The 20063-nt window shown below is 43.9% G+C and overlaps 1 protein-coding gene across 9 annotated transcripts; it reads right to left on the bottom strand.

Annotated features, from left to right (window-relative positions):
• Window positions 1-56: 56 nt before the first annotated feature.
• Window positions 57-19500, bottom strand: LOC118506216. Of its 9 annotated transcripts, none has more exons than XM_036043041.1 (8): window positions 19413-19500; window positions 18080-18732; window positions 17529-18001; window positions 3527-4643; window positions 3281-3454; window positions 3023-3195; window positions 1003-2953; window positions 57-942 (listed from the first exon to the last, which is right to left on the bottom strand). In XM_036043041.1, the coding sequence occupies exons 3-8, from the start codon at window positions 17665-17667 to the stop codon at window positions 849-851; spliced, it is 3648 nt and encodes a 1215-aa protein (XP_035898934.1). In that variant the 5' UTR covers window positions 17668-18001; window positions 18080-18732; window positions 19413-19500; the 3' UTR covers window positions 57-848. The 9 variants fall into 9 exon arrangements, with proteins under 9 accessions (XP_035898934.1, XP_035898937.1, XP_035898936.1 ...); XM_036043044.1 differs by having other exon boundaries at window positions 19298-19472; XM_036043043.1 differs by having other exon boundaries at window positions 19281-19472.
• Between the last annotated feature and the right edge of the window lie 563 nt (window positions 19501-20063).

Below are 20063 nucleotides of genomic sequence, written 5' to 3' on the forward strand. Positions count from 1 at the left end.
AACCACATTCTTCCAAGCTTGTAATCGGATATAAAACGACAATAACACCAATTGAATTCCACTTTTGATAACGATTGTTCAAAATATAAGTATATTTGCATTGCTAATAGCCAGTTACGGAGAGGCTACTTTTTATCTGGGTTTTGCCAAAAAACAGTAGTTCGACTTAGGCCCAGTTACAGCTTAAAAGAGGGTGAGATTTTCATACAGATTTACACAGATTTTTGCCTATCAAATTCTAGGGGCTGCACAGCAAAAACGAAAAGCTGTTACAGCTTACGGAAGTAAATAATATGCTATACTAACAAACCAACATTTGCTGGGCCTGAACGAGAATCTGCGTTGCTGTTGTTTGGCCCTTTCGATTCATCTCTCTTCTAGCTCAAATAAATCTTTCGGAGCACAGTAACTGAATGATTTGCTTCGTTTGCATGTTGTACGACATAAACTTCGCGGGCTATTTCGCTAACAGAATCTAACAGGTTTCTTAAATACATCTAACACATATCATATTTACAGCAGCACAAGGGCGAAACAATAACGACCGCCTATGCCTTTGCCTATGTCGTGGATTGAAAACATTCATATTAATACTTGTTACAAACCCCCCCGCTATCGACAGTCTCGGCTTCGTACATCCAGGAGATTTCGCTCTATAATTCACTGCAGTATTCGAGAGATTTGACGACGAAATTGACTTGCTTTTTTGTTAAATCCTCCCCATAAAAGGACGCAATACGGTACTCGATGAGTAAATTAGTGTTTTTACCAGCAAAGCTCTGGGGCATCCCTTAAGCAAAACTGCGTTAAAAAGCACTCTTAATTTAGCCACTCTGTCCCACACCCGACTAGGTTTCGAGCAAAATGGAGGCCGCAAGCTGAATGCTCCAACCCGTTTTCTGGAGTGCCTCCTCACAGCGGGTACGATTTGCAAGACCAAGCCTGGAAGAAAATGAATGTTACTCAAGGTCCTTCTCTTCCCCATCCACCCACCTTACTTACCGACAGAGTCGTTCAATTTTAAAGTGCCGCACCGCTAACGTGTGGTCCCAGTTGACGGCCGTTAGCGAGTTTCTCGCTTCTTCCTCGTTTGCCTCGTCGCCCAGTTCCTGCATCAGGTTGGCCACCTGTTGATCTTGCTGTGCCAGCCGATCCAATCGTCGCTGTATCTGTTGCGCAGATAGTGGTGCCGATGGAGCCGGCCGGATAGGTCGCAAATCGCTCAGTTCGTTGGATACCTCGTCGTAGATAGCGCCGGCCGTCATCGGCGCCTGATTCCCAACATTGTTGTACACCTGTTGTGACGGTACACGTTCGTAGAGCGATGCGGGTGTAGGTGCCACCACATCGTACAGATCGCCTCCGACCGTCTGATACACGTCCGACGCGATGCTTCCGTTGTACACGGAATTGTAGATATTCGGACCGGAAAGACTCACCGTCGAGCCGTAGTGTAGCGGCGTGATACCGCCGTTCGAGAGAGCAACGAAATTGTGTGTCTTTTGTGGCGAAATGTGTGGAGCCGGCGGTTGGTGCTGTTGACCCATGGTTTCGGCCGCTCCCGCCGACGACGGTACGGTGGCCACATTGTTACGTTCGGCCCACAGCTGCTGCACCAGTGTGTTCGTATCGGAGGAAGACGGTTGTTGCTGGTGCATGGTGAGGTTCTGTTTCTTTGGAGAGAGTGTGAGCTGTTGCTGGAGGGACGCCGCCAGGGCGATTGAGTTCGCTTGATTGGCGTAGATTTGGCTCATCGCCAAATTAGCAGTCGTATCGTACTTGGACGTATCTTTCGCGTTGTTGCGTGCTGCATACGCAACCGAGCTGTTCATGCTATTGCCTGCCATCGGTGCCTGTTTGTAGATATCCTTTTCTAGCTCGGCTAGAAACGCTTTACTGACCGTTTTGGGCATAACGTTTAGTTGAGCGGTAGATCCACCGTACGGAGAGATGGATCCATTAGCAACGGGTCCAATGCTACTGCTACTGATGTTCACTTCCAGCGAATCGTTGTAAACGTCCCTGCTGCCGGGCGAACTAAGTCCGCTTCCGCTTGCACCGTTGTTCAGTGAGGACAGCATATCGGCCGTAAGCCCTTCCAAATCGGTTCCCACACGACCGTAGTTTGAGTTGATGTTCGAAACGGATCCGCGCACGTTCCCATACACTGCCATCGGCGGCGGTCCGGCTTGCTCAATCGTTTGCTGTCGCTTTATGCTTGCCATCAAATCTCGCGAGCTGACCGAACTAGACCGACCACTCTCGTAGTCGGATGTTACTAGCGGTTCTTGTGTCGGCAGTTGCTGTTGCTGCTGCTGCTGCTGCTGCTGCTGCTGCTGCTGCTGCTGTGGAGCGAAGGGATCCGGTTCCGTGGCAATGCTGAGATTCAACGTGCTATCATGCACGATTCCGTACGTGTTACTGTATTTCGGCGGCATTTGATAGGGTGGCGGTACGAGTTTCGGTACGACGGACGGGACAGGTGAAATGGAAGAGTAATTCATCACGGCAGCCACTTGAAGTTGCAGGTCGTGCGACTGTTGCTGCTGCTGCTGCTGCTGCTGCTGTTGCCCAAAATGATCATCACCCTCGGTCGGAATGTCGATCGGCTCGTCGAGAATGCTGGTCACTTGTCGAAAAGAACCACCGGTACCAGACACGGCCCCAGCAGCCGCACCACCACCAAACGTTGCTTCATCGTTCGGCGAGGAAAGATCGATCAGTATGCCTTCCGTGGCGGCTGTCTGCTGTGGTTGCGGCGGTCGAAGCGGACGGTTTTGAGCGTCTTTCACTAGCTGATGAGTGTGCGGTGAATGCTGATGCTTGGAGTGATTCTCGTTCACCAGCTTGTTGTAGGAAAATTGTTTGGAAGCGTTGCTTTTTCGTTCCTTCACATATTGCTCCGATACGCACTTCCCGCGCCGATCCGCATTTCCCGCATCTTTCGTTTTATCTGCAATGTAAGTAGAACAATGTATATTTATTGTAAATCTCTTCATCGAGTACTGCTTTTGCGACTTACTTCGCAGTTTCACTTCTCCTTCCAGCTCGAGACTAGCGGGATTACCCCAGGACGCACCGAACGGTGAACCGTGCCCCGTGTGCCGAAATGAGTCATGGAGCGGACGGCTAATCGTGGAACTAGAACCACCGGACGAACTTGAAGAAGCTTTGCGCGCATCGACGACAACACCCCTAAGAATGGATAGACCGAATAGAAACAAATATTACCATCAAAACTGTTTGACACTGATAGCGTATTTCGATTATTACACGTTACCTCGGAATCGTGCCAATGTCAAACGTCCTTTGATTCTGGCCCTTGATGAACTGCAACTCCGGCCGATCATCGATAATCACAATCGTATCGCCTTGCTGCACAGCAAGACGGGTTTCCGCACTAAAATTCGTTACAGCGCGATAGATCGGTGGTGGCACGCCCGTAAGAAACTCCCTGAAAGGCAAACAAAGTATTCCGGACCATTATTAACCTCAAATCCTACATCGGACCAGCAGTGTAACTTACTTTATTGCAGCGAAGGTAGGCCGCTCCGAAGGGGTCTTGTCCCAACATTGCAACATCAGCTGGTAAACATCCGGCGGACAGGCATCGGGATGATGCAACCGCTCACCCTCTCGGTCAATTTTGCGCAAGATCTGTGACCCGTTCAACCCCACCCATGGATCCTCCCCGAAGGTAAACATCTCCCACAGCGTCACCGCGAACATCCACGTGTCGGAGGCGTGACTAAACTGGCGGTACCGGAGCGATTCCGGTGCGCACCAAGGAAACGGTACCTTCTTATGCTCGGTCATCACGTAGCAATCTTCCTGCTGGGGCAGCGCACGCATCAATCCAAAGTCACCGATCTTAATCTTATTGCCGGCGGCAAGCAGCACGTTACGGCAGGCCAGATCGCGGTGCAGGAACCGCTTGCTTTCCAGGTACGCCATCCCGGTCGCAATCTGTACCGACCAGCTCCAGATCATGGGCAGCGGTGTGTGTTTGCACTGTTTGCGTAGCAAGTCTAGCAGCGAACCGTTCACCGCCAGCTCGGTCACCATCATCATCGGCTGTGACAGTACGACGCCGTGCAGTCGGATCAGGTTCGGGTGGTTCATCGCGTGCATCGCCTGCACCTCTTTGAAGAAATCTTCGATCACGCCGGGCTGTGCGAGTGTGTCCGCTTTCAGCACCTTGACAGCGACCGGCACCAGATGGTTGCCGGGTGCATGCCACTCACCGCGTCGCACCACACCGAACGAACCGTCGCCCAGCTTCACCGACAGCGTAACGTCCTTCTCGTGGATCAGGCAGGTGAGGGCTAGTGCTGATGGTTCTTCATTCTGGCCCGATGCTGTGCCGGCCTTCTTCGGTGGCTGCTGTTTACCGCCACCGATCAGCTTCGACAGGATGTTGCGGCGCCACTGTTGTGCTTTGCGTTTTTTCACCGCTTCGAGTAGACGCCGAATTCCCGGCTTCCCAAGCCCTATTTTCTCCAGATCATCGACGTGAACGTAGTCGAAATGGGCTAACCGGGTCACCTGCAGTTCGTCCCGTATACGTGGCAAAAACTGCTCCAGCTGGACATCCTTCAGCAGTTCCTCCAACCAAACCGTATCGGGATCGGACATTTTAAAGGCTGTAAATGGATAGGAAAGTGCAAAATTAGTGGCAGTTTTCGCTGAACTCACACTCCTTTGTTTACAGATCTCTTTCGGCTATTTATTCGCCGCAACTGGTATCAAATGCCTTCTCAAAGAATCCTCAACTTCTTCGTTCGTTCTAACACCGGTCCATGGCATCCAACCACGCAGTCATTGCACTCTGGTTCTGATAAAATCTACGCGAACCCTACAGCCACAGCATGGGACGATTGTTTAAAGCAGTTCTAAATATTCCTTCCATCTGAAATAACTGGCTGATTATGATGCCTGTTCTCTCCAGCCACCATGATACTGTATTTAAGCGTCCGTATCAACAAATAATAATACACTGTGCTACTAATTATAACCTCTTCAACTTAATCGCAGTACATAGGTTTCAACCACCAGAAAGCTGTGCCACTGTTCCATTTGCAGAATGTGAGAACCCATTCTTCCGAATGGTTGAAGCACGGAATACAATCTCTTCCTTTCGGCCACCGCCAAACATTTGAATCTGCGACACTTTACAACAAACTCGTCATCGTTCGTTGCACGCTCGCACAATAAGATGGAGGTTTTTCTGTTTTAATTTTGGTTTGACGACTCACTCACACAATCTGGTGTTTTAGACGACCCAGTGGTTGCGATTATCAGCGTAACCTCCCTCTCTTCATACATCGTCATTACCATCATGGCGCACCAAAGCCACGCTCGTACAAGCTCAACGAACAACTTGGGTTGAGTGGCACGGGTTCTTTCCTGAGCGATTGTACCAGAGGAAATGGCAAATTTGACGATCGACGCACAAAAACCTTGAAAAACCAAAAGCGCCGTCTCAGGGTGTGCTGTGAGGATCGTAGTATGAGCGCCGTTCCTTGATAAGATTCCTGCCAACTGCTGACGTAACGTCAGTGCCGTCTATCGTTATGAGGGTTTGCGGTAATTGGTGGGACATACATTCGGATTGCACACGGGACAGATTCAAGTACGGGACGAGTTTTGCAATTTGCAATTCTAAGTGCAGCATCTGTGATTCTGTTTTGATTGTAGAAAAAGAGGGGATGTGGGCAGACACATGTTTGTATCATCTTCACAACTTCACTTTGCGTTTGCGATACATTGATCGTAACGATGTTATCGTAAAATAAATAGTGGGTAACTATTTTACTAGAGTGTCTACTTTTGAAAATCTTAACGGAAGAAATGATCATTTGACGATCCAAATAACAGTCCGATGTTGACTTGTTCATGTCGAAAGTGATCGCTAGATAGAACTAAGCCTTTTAAATTTTATATCGCTTATAATGTGATCAAATCCATTGATTATGTTCAGTATTCATCCTCTGTGGTAACTGGTAAGCTGGTTTCAATAGCTCATCATATACGATTTCCAATAGCTCCCACCAAGTATAAAACATGTGATGAATATTTGGTTTTACTGTTCATGTAGGGCAGCCAGCTTGAATCGTACATGACTCTCTACCTCATTGGATTACCACACATGCTCTGGAGCGACATTGGAAAGAGACTAAAGATAAGTAATGCTCTTAACACTTATTGACAATGGCCCAACAAGGGCGAAAAAGGCGAAATTTGCGCTGGTTTTCACACGGGAGGACTGGGTATCGATTCCTGTTCGGACTGTCTTCTTTAGGCTATCACGACTGAACGATCGACCGACCTCATCTCAATTTGGAACTACCACGCCTATGCCCATTTGACTGGCCTTAAAGGTTATTACGGGATAGGTCGTCTAGTGTCGTCCTCATGACATGCCGAATGAGAATACCGTATAGCTCGTAGAGCTCCCCCACTGATCTTCGACACTTATGGGGACTTTCTGAGAGTTTTTATCTCAAACGCAGCTTAGGGTTTCGTCAGCGTTGGACAGAGTCGATGACTTAAAGACATCCTTCGTGTCAGGTATTTTGGGTGGAGGTGTTTTCTCAGGCTGCCTCAGCACCACGACTAACTGATTTCTCCATTATTTTTCCAGTTCCTCTGGGACACTACATTTTCAGAAGATCTTGGACTCTCATTTCTGGATTCCTGGATTCGTAGTTGGATTCTTAAATTGGTGCTGTGTACGTGAAAAACATCCATTAGAAATTTGATGGATGGCATCACTACCACTAGGCTTCATGACACCTATATGCTTCAGAGCAAAGGTTATAAACTTGCAAAACAGTCATGGTTTGGTTTGGATTGGTTGTGGGATTAACAAACATTTAGCAACAAGCACAAGTATCACTATCACATGTAAAAAACATGATAGAAAACGCACGCTCGACACATTGGTTACATATATTTTCCCCCTTTTTCCTTTTCAAAACGTTTCCATTCCCTATTAGACGACAAACTGTAACAAATCGTACAACTCCATAAAACCACAACCGTTTTATTAATAAATGCCGCAAAACTTTCCAAACGTGAGCAGTGGTGCAAAAATGATTCCCTTTTGTTTGGGATTGAAACTTTCACCGGTTTTATGAAATTAAGCAACAAAAACAGCAAAAAACACGATCGCCAAAATTAAATCATCAAATCGAATGCAATTTCGTGACGCTCCCGATGCGAGCAATGATGAAGACTCGGCGAGCTAAATACGGTTACATCCACGCCGAAATTTCATTCATACAAACACGCACGATGGGAACGATCGTTTGATCGATCGCGGCAGGCAGCACCAAATACACAGCAGCAGCAGCAGTATTGCGTCACCGGGAGCGAAATCAATCGGGTTATAACGTTGTACATCATCATCAAACAGTTCGATTGCGATCGGTAATAAACCACAAGCTAAGCAGTGGCTACAACACACTCTCGTACACAATGCGTCGGAATTCAATGCTGACTGCAAAACCAGTCACTGTACAATGTTGACTTTATTGAAGCAAACGCGAAAAAAGGCAAATTAAACTGGCAAGAGCCATGCTTAAAAGGTTGTAAACTACTTTGGTGATGATTTTAGAACAAACCACAGTACAGAAACATAATAAATCATAAACAGAATAGCAGAACAAATTAAATTAATGGTTCGACTAACATATCGCGCCATTTGCACCCATTTACTTTCATGATCAGTTAATGCTAATGTGTTGCTTTTCTCACCGTTCTAACCGCATTGGGAAAAAAAGATCCAAGCGTTTCATTCTGATGGGAAAAATGTAGAAACAATGTGTGTGAATAAGCTATCCTAGCAGCAATTAAACATTAACAGAAGAGCACAAGAACAAATACTAATAGTTTGAACCAATGGTTAATTTAATCTTATAATAAGCATCGACGGGACGGTCCGGAGGCCGAGGCGACAGCGCCAGTCTGCACACGGTAGGACCGGGGTTCAAATCCCATCTAGACCGCCTCGCCGAGAAAGCAGGGCTGACTACTTTGCTACGGGTAAAATCGAATCACAGAAAGCCAGAAATGGCAGGCCGAAATGGCCTTTCGAGGTTGTAGTCCCACCGAAGAAGATTAACCATCGAAAACATTCCAAAAATATATCTTATTTTTCCAGGTACAAATTAATCATTTGAATGAAAGTAAAAAAAAAGAAAGCTATGTACTAACAGTCCAGGGCCAGGGTACGATGATAAGATGCGAATCTCGTGTCGAAGCCCTGTTCAGCCGTTGCTCACACCATGCCCGAGGAGCTGGCTTGATCGAGAGCTAATTGAGCAGAAACATCACACAACACCGCTATGTGCAAAAGCTTCTCGTTACCGCCCATCGTCTTCTCTACTGCCACCTACAGGGTTCATCTTCAGCGTCAAGTCAAGTGCAGCAAACAAGTGGAAGAAAGGTATGAAAACAATGCTCGGGAGAGGTGGTGGCTGCTCGTCGTACACTAATTGGAGGTAATTGAACGGTGGCCCGCCATTGGAGTTAACATCACTTTTCCTTTTACTAGTGGCATCGGACCATCGCACGTCGCGAGAGACTGATAAATGCGCGGAGCTAAATTGTTGTAAACGGATCTTAAAAGCCCAAGATAATCTCATGGGAGGTGTACGATCAGTCATGTTCCCAAGGTTATACCTTTGAATGTTTCCAAAACGATTGTAACAAAATAAGTTTGCTGCTCACTTTTACACTTTTATCGTTGATATTATCGTCGCGTCGCAGTTTGAATTTGTACAGTCATTATAAAGCGTCATGCCGTTACATCCGCTAGGGTTTAAACGATAACATAGTTGATCGGCAGACCACAACTCATTTGAATAATTACATCCTCTTCTATTTGTGCTTATTGTGTATGGGAGAGCTGATCATGAACAGCTCCTTCAGAACTCCCGTGGGCAGTGGTGATTTGTCAATCGATCATCGATCAACCAGGGGTCGGCAAATTTTAATTGAAGAAACCAAGACAGTAAAATACTACCAAGCAATGTAAGTTATTTTTTTCTTTAACATTAACAAAAGCCTTTGTACATTTATGCATTCAAAATATGCTTAAAACAATAAGGAAATACTTTGCAAACGTTTGCTGAAACATGTTATGGAGCAATATGTACCGGCTTTATCGAAATATTTTGAATAAGCAAATTTTGTAGCAGATAATATAATAAACAGACAAGCAATAAGCCTTGTAGTGCATTAAGGAAAAGTACGAATAACTTTAGCAATGTTATCAACTCTTTGATTTAGCTACACCATCATAGTCACCTTTATAGTTACATCTTTTCATAGCCACATAGTCACATATGTTTTTGTTCTTAAGTCTTACCATTTGTAAGCACATTATTGAAAAATGTGCTGTAACAAATGAAAAGATTATAAATTAATAAACAAGCACAGATGACAATTAGTGGCATTTAGACTACCAACTATTGAAAAACAACTCCAATTTACAGAAAAAGATGATAGTTTTGATTAGGAATTATCCGTCATCGCAAACATTTTATGGTGGCTCATTTAAGATGCATACACGTTATTAAAAAAATACGTCAAGAACGAGATTTATAAAATCATCTTTTAACAGTTTTTGTTATTATCCATCCCAGATATGGAAGTAATGGAATAATAAATCTTCTATTTTATTATTTTTATTTCATATAGGATTGTTGCTAACGGCAGAATGCAATCGAGTAATATTCAAATTGTAAAGGCAGCAGGAAAAGCAGAGAATCGAAAGGATCCAGAGGAGGTTTACGCGACTCGCTGTGCGTAGATTCTTTCATGGTTACTTTAACTGAAATCAGTTCCCGACACTCACACGCCCTCTCCTACTCGATTGTCTGTATCTTTTCCTCCAAATTCGACGCTTCGTCTCTTCTGTCTTCCATACACCTTTGTGTTCTTTCTATTTCTTTATTCCCTCCTGTCAGTCGGTTTATGGCCAGAATAATCCCTGGTTACGAGCATGCACTACATTTAATAGTGTGCACCATCTTTTTGACTACAATCTTCCCTTCTCCCACTTTCGTTTCAGACTCCTCAATTCTTCTTATCCCCTTATGTTATATCCTAAAGTTTACTCCCTTCCTTAGTAATTAAGGCAAACATTGTTAAACGCTAATGACAGACAATTTTAAATAAAAAAAAATCAATTGTATATAAATAGTTTATTTTATGTGAATTTTTAAGCATGATAACGCGCAAAGTTTGACAACCCCTGAACCATCGAGTGCTGAGTTCATCTAATTTTCGCATAAATTATATGCAGTACAGAAACTGAAACGAAAAACCATAAGTTTTGCTCTAATGAAGTTTAAAACATATTGAACTAGTTGTTTAACACTGTTGTGAAGCAACATAGTTGGAAGCAATTTAAAAATATCTACACTATCTGCCACTTCGAAAAAAAAACCGCTTTGAAAACTGATAACATTGTACTTGAGAGGATAGATCTTTAGCACGTGGTAGTTAACGTACTCAGTGTTAAAAGAACTACATTGTAGATTGATGGTATTACATTACTTCAAGTACATTTAGGTTCGCTTTCAATTATATTAAAGTTGCACGTGTCAAACGACAATTTCGAAATATGATTGGCCGTTTATAAACAAACAAAAAAAACTATAAAAAATACAAAAGAAAATGAATATGACAGATAACTTACTGTATAAGCATTTAATTTTAGTATCTTACTGTCCTCGATGCCCTTTAATAACCAAACTAAAACGTTGAAGTAAGATTCCAACTACAGCTGGGAAACATCTTATACCAATGAGGGAAAAGATCATGTTGTCACGTACTCCATTCACATTTCACACAAAAACACCTTGGCATTAGAACATAGAGGAAACTAATGAAATGCTAAGATGCTCAACAATCTTATAGTATAAATGCTAAATACACCAAAGTCATAACAACTTTGAAATAACCATGGAAAAGTCGCCATACAGCAGTGATCGAAACGTCAGGTCTCGATGCAAGGACGGTGATCATCATTGCCGTTGGCGTAATCGGCAGGTGATCGTGCCGTACCTTGGTAGTGCTTCTACATGTGTGAGTGTGTGCTGTCGATCGTGCGATTTAAAATGCGTATCAGCGGTAGCCGATCCCCACCCATCAGCAAACAGCACACACCATCATGTGACAGATGCACCGGTGCACCTTACCACACGATGCGTCAAGTGGCGGCTGCAGCATGTGGCAAACGGCCAAACGACGGAAGGCCAAACTAAAAAAAAAAACCTGTGCACATTTAATGCACAATCACTAGCCACCCGTTTCGCGGCAGATACCAAATACAACATACCTGGGTGCACTGATCGAACTTTTTCCCCGGGCAAGATGGCGTCACGGAACGGAAGCAAATCGTGCTGGTTTTTGATGAACCTGAATGATATGTTTATTTACCATCCACGATCAGAGTGTGTCAGGCGACGAGCACTGGTCGTGTCCGTGGAGCTCATGCACACGCGTGGAATACAGAACAACAATAGGAAGGAATGATAAATTCCGTCCATCATCGCTCCCACCTAAACGAGATGCAGTTCTGGTGCCGAGAAACGAACCGAGAAGTATAAATTGCGACGGGATGGCATCAAAACGCCAACTGACTGAATGTATATATGCACAGCTGCACATGAAGATGGACTGCAAGTCAAATAGAGATCCCTCACAGAAGGTGTCACATTCCCCCTGGGGGTCTATTTCTAGTTGACGCGTAAACTTCTTGCTCTCCATGCCCGCCATTTGCATGTGATCCCCCCACACATGGGAGCGTTTGACGCTTAGAAGGTGCATGAATCGACCCATCGTAATGGGAAAGGAATTTCATTTTCATTCTAGACGCGCATTTGCTTGTCGTTCGGCCCGTTTCGATCCCACTTGCTCTCGATCTCCTTAGAGCACGCCTATCCCGCATGAAAACGGGGCCGTTGCAAGATGATCTAACAATAACAAGAGAGAAAAAAAGTGATTAAACCCAAACACACCCCAAACGGAAGAATGCAAACGTTTGGAAACATTAAATAAAAGCACCAACCAACGCGGTGGGAAAAACACACACACCCCAGTGAATCCTTTGCCTCACCATTCACCCCAGCTAACCAACCAACAGCTCCCCATTCCCGACGCCACCAGACGCACCATAAATTTCTATCATCCGCACCACATAAAATGCCATTTTCGGAGCCAAAATTATCGACGCTCTGCCGGTGGAGACTCTTTGCGCGCCGGAAGCGACGACGGAAAGCGTTGGTTGGTTTACTGACTTTCTACGGCCAGGGGAAGTCTACGGTCGATAAAGATAGCTGCGCTGGCGGAAAAGGAAAAACAATCTCGAGGCGTGAAAAACGGGCTGCTGGTACGTTTTGCAGTACCTGGTACGATAAATGTAAACGTGGGAAGATGGGGAAAAATGTAATTCCTTGAATCCACCCCGAACAGCGAAATCAAAACCAGTGAAGCTAAAGCTGGAAAGTCGATAGCAATGGGGAAGTAAATGTACTAGAAACTTTTTAAAGTAAGGCTTGGATTGAAGTATAAAATATAAATCGAATAAGATTTACATATAAGCTACAGTAAAAAGTAAAAAAATGGTATTATGAATAAATTAAATTAGAAAACTGCATAAAATAAATCCACAATAAAAACAACACAACAGCTCCAATTTGGGCACAGAGAGATAATAAAAATATATAAAAAAAAATAAATCATACAAGCGAGTTTTCGTGTATGAAATAGATATGTGCAAATCAAAGCGATATAAACTTAATTGCCAAACAAAGAGGAACCTGATCATATAAGAATGACTTACTCAACCTCGAATAACCGCCCAGGAAACCAAAACGAATAATATAAAACAGTTTATGTATAAAATAAATTAAATTAGATGTATGCACATCATAGCTCAAAAAACTCGATCCAAAAATATTCACAAACGCTTTCGAGACATGAGCTATATCCAAAAATGACCAATTCCTCTAAGTTTATTTCAATAGGAAGATGCTCAGAAAGAGTTTTAACCCTGTATGTTTGATGTTTGGTATGGGTAGCTGGTAGCCATTATGTAAGCGGTGCCAGACTTTCACATGGCAACACCGGGTATCATATCCCGTCCGGGACCACCTTCATGTACACAGGACTGACTTTTTTGCTACGGGAAAAATCAAGTCAAGGCCTCCACTTGAGGATGTAGTGTGCCGTAGAAGAATAAAATATGTGGACTGAAGAAAAGAATGACGGATTGTATTGGCTTCGTACGATGATCTCATCATGATGCAGTGAATTTGGTTCGCCAGGCACTGCTGGTCATGTCATGAGATGAACATCGGGCAACCAAATTCTTAAAGTGTCTTAGGGCACATGGATAGAGAAATGGAAGTAGAGATACTGTTGATGGGTCCTTAACATCTGAGATATTAATTTGGCAAGCCTTGGCGCATGACTGTTTGCAGTTTTTAAGACTATGTAGCAGTCCAAGACCCCCAAGCACTGGTAGCATTCAACAATAAGGGTATGTTGCCTTACGATGTGCCTTACAATGTCTTACGATGTTGCCCAGCAACTTGAATGAGCTGCCATTTTAGTCCTCTTTTAGACCATTTTTTATCTATAAACACTAAGATGGATAAGCGCTGACAACATGAATACCTCTGTCGATAAATTCAACAAACGTCAAAATAAATAACAGCCAAATTGAATTAAATTTTGTCAGCAATATGTTGCTAGCAACAGCATTAGACCACACAAGCCCTAAGTAAGCAGAAGCTACAAGACTAATGCTTTACAGTAAAACGAAGGTCTTATTGATGGAGTTCAAGTAAGCAAATAACCCACTTTAGTCATAAATTCAACGCATGTCTTCTCCCACTTTTTCTAATTTAATGATCCCAGTCCATTTTTTACATTCGTAATTGGGAAACAATTATTTTTCGGTCGGAGATCTGTAACACAAAGTCCATTCGATTTTAATTTGTGTTGCAGCGTAAAATCAACGCGATGGATCTCACACAAGACCGTACACATACGGTCGGCATATTTCACTGGTGCAACAAAGTATGCAACACCAGATGCCCTCCTACCGTTCAGCCCAGATCGTTGCCCACTAGCTTATCTTATGTAGAAACACACATTACACAGTAAGAACATAGGTTAAAGACATCTCGTTATGTGGTGGCTTGTAGGTCCACGAGAAAAAAAAGGGTGAAATTCACACGATTTATCTACGCGAACCCAATTGCAACACGTTGCGCAGTACAGAATGGATGTACTTTTTATTAGCCTGACGACAGTTGCAGTGTTATTCAAATCACAACAGCTAAAGCACACTGCAACTTTTGTTCAGTTATGATTTATTCCTACTACGATTCACCGCCAAAGTTTAACTCCATTTCACTTGCAGTGAAACACATACATGAACCTCTGTTGTTTGATCTGATTTTTCTTAACACGCATCGCAAAACACACAAACGAACGGATTGATGGGCAAGCAAACAGTTCAATGTTTCTCCCTGGTTAATTATGAATCTCTTCAGCGGCTATTATCAATCATTAGAAAGCTTGTTTGGTAGTTATTGATTGTAGAAACAAGTACAGTGGAGGAAAGGCGAGCTACGCATTGAAGTGGTTAAATAAATAATGGAGCAATTGTAGAGCATGATCGACATGATGGGTGTGAGTCGTAGACGAAAAAAAAAGTGGGTGATTTTTAACACTGCTTAATTAGTTTTTTTAGTGAAGTAGAGTTGTATAAACCACTAATATTTGAAATTTCTCTGTATTATCGAAAGGAATTCTTTCTATACGGAAGAATACAACTCTCTCTCTCTCTCTCTCTCTCTCTCTCTCTCTCTCTCTCTTTCGCTGTTTTCCCTCAACAAGCTTTCTTACACAGTCCCCATGTATAAAACTAATAAAGAATGCTCATAAAATACCTTTTAAATCCTACAAATCCACTACATCCAACGCAAACAACACACCAATAAAAATAAAACCCATAAGAATGCCCCTGTTGGCCTAAAGCGCACCACCCGTTTATTGTACCCTTCCGTTGGTGGTTTATCATCCGCACAAACTATGATGATAAGGTTTTCCAAGCGGCCAAAAGCACAAAAGCACGTCCGATCAGCACAGCCGTAAGTAAGCCGGCTGTCTTGTAGCGTTGCAGCAGAGCAGGGAGATTTGTTCTTTTTTCCCTCAATGCTATACTTTTTTGTTTAAAGAGTTGTATCAACAACGACCATTCGTTGACTTCCGGTCCGATGCCTCAAAGGGTTAGCTGGCCGGTGAAGACCTTCGAAACTGTTGCCACTTCCGGCCCAGGGGGAAACGTTTTCGACCCCAGCTTCCTTACCGAGAATCGTACCGTAATGAAATTCGACTCGTTTTTGCATCGACAGCGAACTGTTGCAGAGTGTTTCACAACGGGCCCGCGGTGAACGCTTTTAGGTCTTCCGTTGTGTTTAAATGTCTCTATCGCTGCCATCTGGGAAGCTTCATCTGCGAACCATGGGCCTGTTAACATAAAACCATGTCTGAGGGGACCTAATACGCCCGTTACTGCACACTTCCAGAGGAAACCTCATCTGCTCGTATTACAAATAGACACACTGGAATCATTCCCCTGCGCGTATTTGTGTATCCATAAGTCAGAGCAAGCAAGAGTCTTATTCGCCATCAGTCTGGCTGCCGGTTTGCTGCGAGGATTGTGAATGAAACTGTAGCTTTTAATAATAAATTAACACATTCATCAGTACGCTGCTTCCCAGAAGGTCGAACATAAGTAACAGGAACTCACCGGAAGTAAGTAATATCTATTTGCAGGCAAATTGTACTGCTCCACTTGACCCAAATATGAGGCGGAGGAAAGCAAAAAAGGATCCTAGCACAAGTCAAAAAGGCCACCAGGAAAAATGGAGCAAAGAGTGTATAAGACCCATCTTCTTGGCATTCATTCCAAACGTATACCACGGACGCTTACACTTCCAAGCTTTCCCAGTTTGCATATGGCGCATAATGCAAAACCTCCGAAAGGAGACCACTTGCTTGCATAAACAGCACGTGTACAATTTTCATCCACACTTGACGCACGGGATGGTTGCTTTTTTTACTTCCCTTCGCAGCAGACAGGGCAGGGTAAAACGATAAACAACTAAATAAGTTAAAACATAACCGTAAGGGGCGCCCAGAGGTGTTAGTGGGAAGGAATTGAAGACGGACAAAACTTGTTGAGTGAACATGAGGCGCCCAACAGCACGCGGATGGGCCCGGACCCGGAATCGTACTAACTGGCTTGCTTTTGTTTGAATTTGTTGTATTGTTAGCTGTCCATTCTTATACCACTCAGAAGCGGTACAACAATTGCAAAAAGGGTCGGCAACTTTTCACTACCAAAGGATGCCGCTTAATGCTTAGTGTCAGTGTGAAAGAGTGCCGTGCATTAATTCCTCGTCCTTGGTTTTATCCAATGGTAAGTAGGTAAGCGTATGAAGAAGCGTTGTCCTGCTTTTACTACTGCACGCGCCACCACACACTCGTTACCGTTCTCGTCGAACGGAACAGAACATGAGGCAAAAGATGACCCGAGCATATATCGGTCAAGGAAAGACTGGCGCTCATGCCTGGTCATGTCCTTCGCGAACCATTGACACCGGCCCCATTTGGGATACGCACATACCAGCACACACATCCATACACTACTTAATCAACACGCCGGTCCCATTCATTGCGCATTCATTCATCGTTTCAGTCTGGAATGAGGCCTACGGGACTGGTCGTAGTTTTGGGATGCTGCTGGAAGGTTTTTTTTACGAATTGCTCATGTCACAATGAAGACTGTTCACATTTTTTTTTATTCATAAAGAACGGCCAGGCCGTATTGCTCACATAAAATTATTTAAGAAAAACAAAAAAGAAACTTTCCGAAAAGCTGAAATTCATTTATGGGCGCTCCAAGTGAAATGTCTTCGAATGCTATGAGCTTTAAGAGTCCTATTCTGGTTTAAATTGAAAATTGGTTGGTTAATTTTTGCGTGAAAATAAGCTTCTCATTGGAGTGTCCAAGCAGTGCCATGAAGAGTAAAAGGATACAAATAAATCTGAAGGAACGCGAAAGGTCTTTCACGAACAATAATCATTAGCTTTGGCTCTACACAACCTTGAGAGTGCTCAATCTATCATTTGTGTTTTTTTTTAATTTTACACGTAGCTCGATGTCCTGTGATCGCGGACACGGGATTCGATTCACAGTTCTTCCGATTCACCAACACCACTGTTACTTGGACCAGTAAAACACCTATCCTCATAACATCTAGCATAGTACCCGCAATACAATCTCTCGATCTCGATCTCGATGGGATTTGAACTCCGATCCTGCGGAGTGAAGACCGGCGCCTCTATCGCTTCAACCACCGGTCTGCCCCAATAACGTAAACAATGAAAAATAAATTAACGATGACTGTTACCTAGTAATTGGAGCCTTTACTTACAAGATACATTACATTGTGCGATATCTTTCCCTACGTTAATGCAAACCAACTGATCGCGCAAATACCATTTGCAGCTTCGAGAATTTCCTGCTGTCGGCGTTGCACACTTCGGGTCAATGGATAAAACAGTACCGTACATTTGTAGCTCTAAACCATCAAACTATCAGCCAATCACTATGTGAGCTAGATGGGCATGACTTTAACTGAATCCAAGTTGGCCGAACTCTACGAAAGTTCTTCACTAGCAAAGCCCACCAGTAACAACATCTCGAGAGATGTGCTTTGCCCGAAACCAAAAAAAAAAAAACAAAATTTCGCATCGAAACCAGCCCACCGACTGGACAGGTGTAAAACCAGGGTACCAGGTAAAATATGACCAAGAGCGCAAAATCTGCACCGGGCGCAAAAAAAAGGACAAGTTTTCGGGCTGCCGGCGCCGTAGAAGATACGGTTTTGGATGGAAGGAAGAACAGCTACAAAACAAGGAAGTAAATAAACCAGTAAAAGAAGGATGACAGAAGGTGGTAACAGTTTGTTGGTGCGGTACGTACCTTGAAGGAGTTTTCCTTCAACGTTCCACTGCCTGTGATGATGCTGCTACTGCCGCCGATGATGATGATGATGGTGATCGCCGCAACGCAGCAATGTGAGTGTGTGTTTGTGAGTTTCCAAGCTTCCTATCGTTGCGTTCGCTGCACCATCCAAGCAAACCTTTGGCGACCTTCGATTTTTCTCGTATTCCGTTGGTTGTGACTTAATCCTTTCCAGTCAAGGATTTAGATAATTGACCACCAAACCGTCATACTCGACCGACTGGGTTAACTCGACTCGGAATTGGCGAATCCTTCTCACTAGCTCCAAGGCAATATTTTATATTTTGCACGAATGATGATGGTACGCTTCACTTTGAAGGGTGTAGGGCGCCGGCACAAAGCATTTCATTCAGTATTGCGAACGCCTACTACGACGAATAATTGATCACACTGCATATTTCGGGCAACAGTCGTGCTTGGCCCAATAGAAGCTGCGCCCGTCCCGTCCCGTCTGACTGTGTCGGACAGCAAAACACTTCACACTCTGTGGCGCTTTATTTTACGCTCTTCCTTTTACTTCACATCGGAGTGCTGCTGTTTAAGGAAAGATGTTTTACTCTCATAACCACACCACATACATTTGCGATTACGCGATATTTCTCGGTTCAAACCTGGAAAATGGGGAAAAACCACAATTAAGCACATATACACAAATACCCACACATACACACACAAAGCGAAGGCCACACACGATCGCACTAATCACACTGGAGCCGAGAAAGGAACAAGTGGAGGAAAACTTTTTTGTGGTCGAACTAGAAACTTGCTACGCCATATCCCACAGCCGCAGCATCTTACATCACGCTTCTATGCCAACTTCGTCACTTGCTCGGATCGAATTGATGACTTCAAAAGAAAAAAAAAACACACACACACAATTTTGCTTAACTGATGCAGGGCCGTCGTAGTAGTTTCGCTGCTGTTGCTACACTTTCGACGCGTTTCTGTTCGATCGAATACACAACAAAGCAAATGATGACAAGGACAAAGCCAAAGCTGGACGCTAACTTCTACCAAACTCGCCGCTATCGATCTTTGGCCTGGACCTTTTTCACGGCACGCAGCGAACGAACTTAAGCTTCAGCAGACATCTTCCAGACAGCTGGCAGCAGGGTGGCACAAGTCATCGCTAATTGTGTGGATCTCCATGCTAACAAACCCGTTGTTTCCATGGACCGTACGTCCGCATATTAGCGCTACAAACAACAACAACGACCGCAATAGCTGATGTGTTGCTCGGACAAGGGAATGGGAAACGGAAACTGTAGGAACGAAAATAGCAGCAACACACCACAGCCGACTGGAACCCGTACTGCTTCGGTCCACCGATCCGCGTTTTGTGATTTGCATCGCTTTTTCCTGCTCAGCTCATGTTTACCGTTTTCAGATGGTTGGTGCGCTACTGCCAGGTTAGCTCATTGTCAAAGTGTGTTGCTTTGTTGCGGAAGACAATGTTCAACAGTTGACGCATTGATGCACTTCAGAATTGTTTTCAACAAATCCGATTTGAAACCGTGTTTTTTAGCTTAAATTTATACAACAAATAGATAAGATGAAGGACGATTGTTTGGATTCATCTGCTTTTTAAAATTAACTTATTCGGTTAACAATTGTCACAATGAAAACATGGCGGCAACAAATACCAAGGTTAGTGCAGATGGGAACGCTTTTCAAATGTCATTCGATGTTGCTAATGAAACCAAGGTGCATCGAGACGAGATGGTGTCGCGAACGCAATTTGCAAATTTAAATGCGTTTTTCACCCAGAACACCTGAAACACATTGTTTCATAAAACTTGTATGTATATAAAATAAATACTCAGTAAATGCTTCGTCTGTTTAAATTCCATTCAAAAAACAGGTTTGTTTTCCCCTATTTATTATTATTACACGCTATCAATTTACATGGAACAGGCCCCACCTTTTGTCTATACACTTCGGA

The sequence above is a fragment of the Anopheles stephensi genome, chromosome 2 (genome assembly GCF_013141755.1).
Source record: "Anopheles stephensi strain Indian chromosome 2, UCI_ANSTEP_V1.0, whole genome shotgun sequence".
Taxonomy (NCBI): Eukaryota; Metazoa; Arthropoda; class Insecta; order Diptera; family Culicidae; genus Anopheles; species Anopheles stephensi.

What these genes read in the sequence shown, in the direction of transcription:
- LOC118506216 (XM_036043041.1), bottom strand. Translation starts at nt 17,667, where the DNA reads ATGTACGGTACTGTTTTATCCATTGACCCGAAGTGTGCAACGCCGACA. An exon ending in CGCACAATGTAATGTATCTT is followed by an intron (nt 4,644 to 17,528) that starts GTAAGTAAAGGC and finishes ATCCATTTACAG; the next exon opens with CCTTTAAAATGTCCGATCCC. An exon ending in AAAATTGAACGACTCTGTCG is followed by an intron (nt 943 to 1,002) that starts GTAAGTAAGGTG and finishes ATTTTCTTCCAG; the next exon opens with GCTTGGTCTTGCAAATCGTA.